At 40.3% G+C, this 9701-nt stretch overlaps 1 protein-coding gene across 4 annotated transcripts in view; it reads right to left on the bottom strand.

Annotated features, from left to right (window-relative positions):
* Positions 1 to 588: 588 nt before the first annotated feature.
* The window catches only part of psme4b (proteasome activator subunit 4b), a 33588-nt gene continuing 24475 nt past the window's right edge, over positions 589 to 9701 (bottom strand). For all 4 annotated transcript variants that reach the window (XM_055175289.2, XM_055175290.2, XM_055175291.2 and 1 more), the window contains 14 exons: positions 9512 to 9665; positions 9272 to 9338; positions 9045 to 9170; positions 7243 to 7395; positions 6980 to 7084; positions 6740 to 6831; positions 6525 to 6656; positions 6142 to 6436; positions 5932 to 6060; positions 5562 to 5717; positions 5318 to 5480; positions 2538 to 2671; positions 2302 to 2440; positions 589 to 2163 (listed from right to left, as the gene is read on the bottom strand). In XM_055175289.2, the coding sequence (XP_055031264.2) occupies positions 2306 to 2440; positions 2538 to 2671; positions 5318 to 5480; positions 5562 to 5717; positions 5932 to 6060; positions 6142 to 6436; positions 6525 to 6656; positions 6740 to 6831; positions 6980 to 7084; positions 7243 to 7395; positions 9045 to 9170; positions 9272 to 9338; positions 9512 to 9665 (1841 nt within the window). In that variant the 3' untranslated portion in view covers positions 589 to 2163; positions 2302 to 2305. The remainder of the gene's footprint in view (positions 2164 to 2301; positions 2441 to 2537; positions 2672 to 5317; positions 5481 to 5561; positions 5718 to 5931; positions 6061 to 6141; positions 6437 to 6524; positions 6657 to 6739; positions 6832 to 6979; positions 7085 to 7242; positions 7396 to 9044; positions 9171 to 9271; positions 9339 to 9511; positions 9666 to 9701) is intronic.

Here is a 9701-nt window from a genome sequence, read left to right as displayed (position 1 = left end):
CGTTTCTGGTGGTAGGTTTGGCCACTTTGTTTTTATTGCAGTTTGTGGAGCCTATGCTGTCTACAGAGATCGCGTTTTTTTTACAGTTTGATCAGCGGACAGACAGCAAGCAGATTGTGAGGAGATGTTTGCTGTATGTAACAAAAAGTGTTATGGTCTAAAACGCGTGAATTCGCTTAGAGCACCTTTAACGTATGTAATCAGAGAATGATCGCCACAAGAGGGCAAGAAGTACATTTTCAGATTTTGATTGAAGTTTATGAATTAAAAAATATAACGATGACTTAGTTAATGACAATGAACTGTTAATAAAAAACACTGCAAGAAAAAAATAAAAAAATAAGTATTGTCAGTTTTGATTTCATTGTAACTTTAACCACGTTATCTCTCTAAATTCTCACAACCAAAATGCATACAGACATTTTACCTTATCCATTTACAAAATGCTGCTACAATAATTTCGATTTTAGATTGTTAGCTAATTGATAACTAATTGATGTCACAGTGCAAAAAAATAACTGTTCTGGTTTCTCTTGAATTGGCAGAGAAAGACGGAGCAGAGCTTTAAAAATCACATGACAAAATAGGTACAGTTATTACCAACATTACATATTATGTACTGGCTCTTTATTTTTTCCTAAGCACTAATAATGTTAGTATATATTAGTGTCCAAACAAGTTAGCCAAACGAAGAAAAAGGCCATGTCCATTTGTTAAAAACAATACATTTATTGGCCTCTTCAGTAAAACAAAGCAAACATCTAAAAAAATAGAGAAAGATCACTGCAGTTTTGGCACTAAGCTAAATAATAATTCTTTAATGCACACTCCATAATGTAAAACAGAACTAACCAGGCTATAACCTGAAGCCCTTTCTGGCGCCATGTATGTGTCTGAGAGAGATTCAGAGGACGATCTAATGTAGTTCACTGTACTGAGGCTGGAAAAATTAATGACAAAAAAATAAAAATCTTCCAGTGTGAGAGGATGGAGACCTCCGAGACACCCTATTGATAGATTCAACCATAACCTTGGCAAAACCACAAACATGCACACTCACACTGACATGCATATGTATCTCGCACCAACTGGACACAAATTTAATCCGATCAGGCTGTTCTTATTAGCAGAAGTCTCAGTCTTATGCATAGACAAATGCATATGTACGGTACATAAATACATACACAAATAAATACAGAAAACACACAGGACACAAAACAAAACCCTGTGATAATGGCATGTGAGCAGAGTGCTGCACCACACCTGACCACAAACAGCTGACTTCACACATACCACGATAATAACAACACAGTACTTAGACGTGCATCCTTAAGCGATGATTCATAACACGGGCTCAGCACAAACATACTCTTTGTTTGAGGTTTTCCTTATTTTCCAAAGAATTGCTACTTGAGAACGCCACATATATTTTAATATACCGTACTGATGTAGGTCTTGTGGTTTAAAGATGCTGGTCTGTGATTTCTCATTATGGTCACGAACATGCTTACAGAGAACAAAATGCCAAAAAAGCACAGATAAAATGACAAGGACACATTTTGATTGATTGATTCAAATTTGGAGGCATCATCAGCAATTTGTGTGTTGAAAAAAAACTTAACATTATTAATTCTGTATGTAATGATTTCGATTACCGGGTTTAAGACGTCCCTATCTTAAGATCAGATATCACAAACCTTAACTCGTAGAGGATGATGATGAGGATCATGGGAAAGAGAAGGTTGAGTATTGTAATATGGAGGGCGTTCTGTCCTTCATCACAAAGTTTACGTACACACAGAGGATGAGAAAAAAATAACACTATCTGTACAATATTATAGACTGCAGGCCGTACATCCCTGCGCTGGTGAACCTTAAATATTAAGTATAGTTGAAATGCAAAAATACGGGGTAGATATATATATATACATACAAACAGTACGTACAGAGTGAATTTGTAGGTCATTAATCTCAGTACACCATATGACTCCTTCATGCCTATACATGCCGCCTCCTCCTCCCATGCACTCTTGGGTTTGAGAAATTCTGCCGCCTCAGATGAACAAATCATCTGTGTTCCTCTCTCATCACCCCATATATTGAATTTCTTAGAATATAAATTTTAAAAGAAATAACTAAAACCTGCAGCAACAAGGTCACATCCTGAAAAGAAACAGAGATAGGTTTTGATCAGATTATAATCAAAAGGAAATTTCATTACATTAAACGCACTGCCTATGTCGTCTTAAGTGCTTGCAAAGTACACCAATTGTAGATGATACAAGTGTCTGCGTTCCATACCAGTCTATGCATAGTAGCAGGGTGACACGAGAAGGTCCGTGAGCACCACAAGCTGGTCATCCGTGAACTGCTGCTTGTGTTCCAGCCAGTTGTCGTGATGAGTACGGCGGAAATTAGACAGAGTCTTTTTCACGGTCATCTAAACCAGATAGAGAGACTTGTAATTAATATAACAATTCCTACAAGTGAAAGAGAGAGAGAAACCAAATGCGTTTGTTTCACGACAACTAGTGTACCTCGATAGGCTGTGTGTCATTGAGGTGTGCGCTGAGATCCATGAGGAGCTGAGGCATCCAGGTTGGGACATCGTACGGGCTGGATAAGATGCAAGCACTGAGTCCTAGCACTCCTGCATGACGTCGTACCAGATCTGTGGACGGATGAACACACAGCGTTCATGTCAATGGAAACATGAATAGGAAGTTATGTGAATGATTCAGTCAAAACATCCTTAAAGGTCACATGTTATGTCTATTTTTACAAGATGTTATACAAGTCTCAGGTGTGCCTTAAATGTATCTGAAGTTTTAGCTGAAAATATGGCACAAATAATTTATACCATGCCCCTAATTTGTGCACTTTTGGTTAAAAATAGATCTGATTCCTGTGAATACAGTCTGAGACATTAGTATCTTCAACCACATAAGCGCTACAACGTGCTAACAAACACATCTAGAAAAACTTTTGGGTGAAATTAACTAGTCAGTCAAGTAGCGGTAGGCGGAGCTTTATCAGTGTGACATCACATAAAAAAGGGACACTAAACTTTTTTTTTAAAATATGCTCATTTTCCAGCTCCCCTAGAGTTTAACATTTGATTTTTACCGTTTTGATCTCCGGGTCTGACGGTACCACTTTTAGCATAGCTTAGCATAATCCATTGAATCTAATTAGACCATTAGCATCGCGCTAAAAAATAACCAAAGAGTTTCGATATTTTTCCTATTTAAAACTTGACTCTTCTGTAGTTACATCGTGTCCTAAGACTGACAGAAAATTAAAAGTTGCGATTTTTTATGCAGATAAGGCTAGAAACTATACACTCATTCTGCCATAATAATCAAGGACTTTGCTGCCTTAACATGGCTGCAGGAGGTGCAATGATTACGCAGCAGCCGAAAATAGTCCCCTTAATAACTTTCAATAGCAGGGGACTATTTTCGGGCACTGCGTAATTAGGGATGCACCGATACCACTTTTTCCATCTCCGATCCGATTCCGATACCCGAATTCTGAATATCGGCCGATTCCAATACCTGCCGATCCGATACTACTGTATTTTTCTTGAGCAATTTAAATTACACACAGACACACACACTATATAAATGTGTATAGTGCTTTCTGCTAAATCTAGCATAATATAATTATATAATATATAATTATAATTTTAAAGTAAAAACCAATAATTTAAAATGATTTACAAGTTACAAGAACATTAGTAATTATATTAACCATGGCAGTGTTTAGGAGAAAATAAAATAGGCACGTTTGATCAAATAAGTATGCTAAATATATTTTCCTTAAATTGCGCAAAAAGTCACAGTAAAAAAGCTTTAGTGTGCAGATGGTTATTTTGGGAATCATGCACTTAACCGGACCTTTTATGCTCAGCACATACTGAATTGCATCCATCCAACAACTTACTGAGACTTTATAAAATCAGATCTTTAAAACAGACTACAGTTATTGAGTGTTCGTGTGTTGAATGACGCGTCTCATCCGTCCGCTTCACCTGTGAATTAACTCAGCACATAGTGAATTGCATCCATCCAACAGCTTACTGAGACTTTATAAAATCAGATCTTTAATAAAGCCTAACGTTACAGTTATCTTGTGTGTGTGCGTGTGTTGAATGACGCGTTTTCATCCACCCGCTTCTCATCAGTGGATTAACTCAGTTTGCATGTAAGTTACAGTGTTTCTGTGAACATTAATATCTTTAAATGTGCGTTTGTTCCTTCACATGAAGCTATTGAGTGTAAGATGACTTTGATTATAGTACATTAAACGTTTATTGTGCTTTTATAATACTTTGTCGTTTTAATCGCTTGTCAGTGACAACCATGCGTAACTCGCAGTATAGGAACTGGATCGGTCCTGTTATTCCGATATACGATCCAGCAAAAAAGGCCGGATCGGCCCCGATACCGATCCAGAATATCGGATCGGTCCATCCCTATGCGTAATATCATTGCGCCTTGCAATGATTTTTTTACCGCAATGCTAATGGTCGAATCAGATTCAATGGATTATGCCAAGCTATGCTAGCCAGACCCGGAGATTTACTGAATGGATTCCAAAACGGCCAAAATCAAATGTTTTAACTCTAGGGGAGCTGGAAAATAAGCTTTTTTGATGTGGAGAGTCCCTTTAAGGGATGTCTAAAAATATTGTTGTTGTTAACTTTTTTGTTTGTGACAAGACAGTCGTAGGCCGGACATCAACAGGCGTGTATGAATACTGTGCCATTAGTGTTGCGCGATATGCCCCATAGTAAAATCGTCCTATCGTCAGCCTGTGAGATCGCCAATACACAATTGTATCGGGGGGCGGGGCAATGTTTACTAATTTATTTCTTAATTTTTACTTATTTATGACAAGCCACTGAATAAAAAACAAAAATAAGCTGATTTACACTAAGGGCTGCTGGCAACACTGTCAGGACTGCAACCTTCTTAAACCAAATGCCATTAATCTGAGCGTGTCATTGATGCCCAGGCGCTCTGAAAATCCCTGCGAGCCAAAGAGCAAAAACAACTTACTTACTGGTTTGAAACCCCTGCGTGCCTAACAACCTCTCTAGTAGTACAAGGAAACTTTCATAGCCGCGTGTATTACAAGAGCAGGTGCAAGGAAGAATCGGATTCTTGCGCATGACAAGTTCAGGTTTGAGGAGTCCGTACTGCGCACGCCATATGACTGACTATCATGTTTGAAAGACAATAAAATCGTCTATCGACACAACCCTATGTGCTATGTCACATAATTACAGCACTGATAAATGTGTGCATCATACCGACTGAAGGGATGGTGTCCATTACAGATCCCAAGTCTCTTTTCCTCTTTTTTGGGAGTCTGGTTTTACATAAAGCCTCAAAATGGGTCTGCATGGAGGCGTCCATGGTTAGGAAGTTGCATTGCAGGAATCCACTGAGAGTGGTGGCAGCCATCTCTCTCACCTAGATACATAAAGAGAGGCGTGAATTTTTTTTTCGAACATGTGCTTTAAACTGAGCAAATAATGACGCTGTTGAAGGTACCTCCAGTTGCTCGTCCTCCAGCAGCCTGATGACCAGTGCCCTCACATCCTGAACGGTCTGCTCTGTGCTCAGTATGGTGAACAGATTATAGAACACCATTATCTGTAGGTACGTCAGCACCGAGAACCGTGCGTGCCAAGAGCTGCTGCCGGCGATCTTAAAAATTTAAGGTAATAAATCATCATATATGTGTCACCCCAGGTAACCATTTCAAATGCAAAACGATTCAATGCAAATTGTAAAAGCAAGCAAATAATCTGACAAAATAAAATAACAGTCTGGTAATTCAGGATCAGCTAAGACACCCGCGGTCAAATTCAGTCTTTTAAACAGCTATTATGGGTTGTGTGTAGTGTGTCTAAGGCCTTACCTCTTGTAGCACCTCCAAAACCAGAGGAATTTGCTCAGGATACAAAAGCCCCTGAGACATGAGGGAGAGGCAGGTCTTTGCATCTCTCTTTAGCTCATCATAGCTGTCATCATTTTCAACAGGAGCGATCTGTAGATGAACATTGGAAGTCAGCGACAGACGGAGCACAAATAAAACAAAAAGCACACACTGACAGAGAGAAAGCAGGACCTTAAAGAGCAAGGGTAGCAGCTGTAGTTGCTGTGGCACTGGGGTCGAGAACGAGCGCCCGGCGCTGGCCATCTGCCACTTCAGAACCGTTTTGAGGAGTTTGATGGCCTGGGTCCTCTCATCCTGCTCACCCACTCCGTTCTCCTCCACCACATGGTTTTGGATCTCCTCGTCACCCTCGATCAGAGGCTTTAGTTTAGACAGGACCCTCTCTGTGAATTCGGCGATGCGTGGGGATTTTGTAGGTTGGGTGTACGGCAGGGCGACATCAATCATGAAAATGTACGTCAGCACGCTGTTAAAAAGCAAATTTGACAAAAACGTGCGTTTAGGAGAAAACATACTGAGAATTAAGATTATTTTGACCAAAATTCCTAACATACCTGCCGATGCGCTCTCTCACGTTCTTATAAACCTGAGTGAGTTTGGGCTCCAGGTAACTCAGTAGTCTGTGCAGAAGCTCTGGGACCCTCCACTCCTGCTGTGCCAGACCACCCTGAAGCACATATAGGCGACTACAAGGAAACAAAAGAGAGTCACCCTCAGGGTAAACATTACTTATGTTTATTACACTTAAAAATGTCTATACACAACATACCACGCATCTACAAAGGATCCTCCTTCACCACTGAGAGGACACTCCATAAGCATCTCAAGAAGCCGGTGGAGCTTTCGTGGATCTCGGCTTTCCTGTAACATCAAACATCACAATAGTCAGTTCTTACAGCTTTAGAAAAACATTTTTTGCCAAAATCTATTTTGATAAATTTGAAACTAGTGTGCCTTTAAGAAACACCCCTTTATAGAATGATCACACAAAAGATTGTGACAAACATACACAAGCTGTAGCCACGCATGTGCCCCAGTCAGCATAGGTCTCAACAGTAATGTTGGATAATGCCGTTCGCATCAAGGGAATCAGGAACTCCCATAATGCCTCCACCTATTGAGAGAAGAAGAGGTTTTATGGTTATGCTCTCTCATTTGCAAGTCATTTTCAATGATAGCTCTCTCATTTGTAATTCAATTTGGATAAAAGTATCAATAAATGTAAAAAGCTACAAGAATGTGGTAAAGGATGGCAAATGATGTGGTACCCACCTTGTCAAAGCTCCAATGCTTGCTGCCTCTAACCAGGCCTGCAATGATCTCTGCAACACAGCGCTGGGTGCTCTCATGAGAGTCGCCTGCCAGCTTCTCCATATGAGGCTTGAGAACGGGCACAAAGGCGTCGCCGTAGTTCCGGAAAAGTCCCTGTGGAATGAAAAAGCAGGCCATCTGTAATCTGTCATAAACCACAGGTGAACAAGGCAGGTGAACAAGTTAAATGCAAGGACTTGGAGAAGGGTACATATGACCCATTTTGAGCGTCCTTCACAAGTAATGGGCGCATACTGCATGAGCTGTCCGTTTGGTAATAGTAATAATACAGAATGATGCTGGACAAAACTGCTGAAATAAGATGATAATGGGCCAATAAATTTAAATGTTTTAATTCAGGAGGGAACCCCAAAAGGAGGCCAGAGGAATTATAGGGGATTTAATATATCCTTTGAACTCTGAATATGCTTTACCTTATGAGAGTTAATCATGCACTTAAAAGTGCAGAGGACATTGCAGAAAAATCTGGTGGTTTGTAGACGTTATGTCATCAAGGTAGTTCAACATATAGCAATATATGCTCCAGATGTTCCTGTCATCCTAAAAAATACGGATTTTGAACAAAACTGTCCCTGATTGGCCAGCTAATCTGTATGTTGTGATTGGCATTAATACCATGTTTAAAGATTTGCGTACAATGCAATGCTGACAGGAGTTAACTTACAGGCTGTGAGTCCAAGCGGGAGGAATTATGATAATGTCGGTCTTGGATACATCACCAATCACAGGAAGTAAACTGTTCCCTACACTTTGTATGTTTGTTGTAGTACAAGAAAAGAGATGTACGTTGGAGGCGATAACTTCTGTCACTAGCCTCTTTCACACAGTAATTCTGGTAAATTACCATGAATTTACCAGAATGAATTTACCAGTAAATACAAAAATGTGCTGTTCACACACGCAGTGGCATTACGTTATTTTACCAGTAAGACATCATTCACACATCAGTATAAAAATACCGGTAAATTCGTTGAGAAAGCGGAAGTACCTGTAGCACGCGGCGAGCTCAGTGTTGTATTTGTAAACAATCCACATCGTTCATATCCACGGTCCGTATTTTGCCGTTTTCACGTCTGTGGTAAACAGTCGCGAAGTTGCTCATGACCAAACAACATTGAATGAGACGACGTCAAACCAAAAATGCGTTTCTAACAACAGTACTGTTTGCACTTTAGGCTTCACAGAGGGCGTGCTAAGGACGTCTGCAATTCGGCGGTAAGCTGTTTTAACCATTTTGGTGAAGAAATGTGGACGTAAACTTCAGGTGTGCTCAACTTTCAAGCAGCATGTGTGTGGAAACGTCTGTAAACAGTGCGGGGGTAAACGCGTCATCTGTATTAAAACGCTATGATTGGCCCGAAGCTGTCAGCACGGTCTGACGTCGTCCGTTCTAAATGCCGGTAATCCTATAATTTTCGTTCACACATAGCGCTTACCGGTAAATTACTGGTAATCTTACAACCTGTCTTACTGGTAAATTGGGAGCACTGATTTACCGGAAAGGTTCTGTTCACACATGATCTGTTAACTGCAATTTACCAGTAAATTACCAGTGAAGACTGTATGTGTGAAAGGGACTACTGTTTACTTTAAGGGTATGTATCTTTTGCATATTGTTAACATGTACTAATACACACTTACACACCAAAGGAAATGTAAAATCGTGAATCGGACCATTGGTGCTCTTTAAGAGAAACTACATTTGTATCTCCACAACCATGATAAATGTGCGATGACAGTACCTTAAACAGACAGAAGCGTCGAGGATTGAACTTGTCTTTGCCCTTTCGGTCCTCCAGGGACAAGAACTCTATGAGCTGTTTAATGAACGTGGGTTCTGTGAACTTGTCATAGATAATGCGCTCTCTCTGTAGGAAAATTAAATTAAGCAAATGTGAGCAAAAGTGCCATCAGGTTTGGCAGTAGATTTACAGAAGATGAAGCACATTTAAGATGTACACAAGTATACCTCACTCATGTTGTCAGGACAGAGATGCTGGGGCTGTTCATCGGGTGGGGCATAAACCATCAACTTCCTTTAAAAAAACAAAAAAACAAGACGGAGGCTCTTAACCATAGCATTGCCAAATATGTCTTATCAAAAGCAGTAGGTTAATGTTATACATAACATAAGCACAATCATATGTATTTTAAAGCCAAACTACTTGAAAGTTCTTTAAACTAGGTTAATGGCTGACAGTGTGTTTACTTTGGCCAGCAGTAGTAGCCCCAGTGTGTCTTTTCCACAAAGCAGAAACTGTCCCAGGCCTGCTGGGTTTGTGGCAGGCTGTCGCTGTGATACTGCAGCCAGTCATTTCCTGGCCTGTCACCTGCCACCAGCCCCTCCGGCTCCGTTACGCCACCTGCAACACAGGACACATGTAATGAGCTCTTTCATC

This window comes from Misgurnus anguillicaudatus, chromosome 4, assembly GCF_027580225.2.
Source record: "Misgurnus anguillicaudatus chromosome 4, ASM2758022v2, whole genome shotgun sequence".
Classification (NCBI taxonomy): Eukaryota; Metazoa; Chordata; class Actinopteri; order Cypriniformes; family Cobitidae; genus Misgurnus; species Misgurnus anguillicaudatus.
The sequence above is the reverse complement of the archived record's forward strand: the minus strand, read 5'-3'. Positions and strand labels throughout refer to the sequence as shown.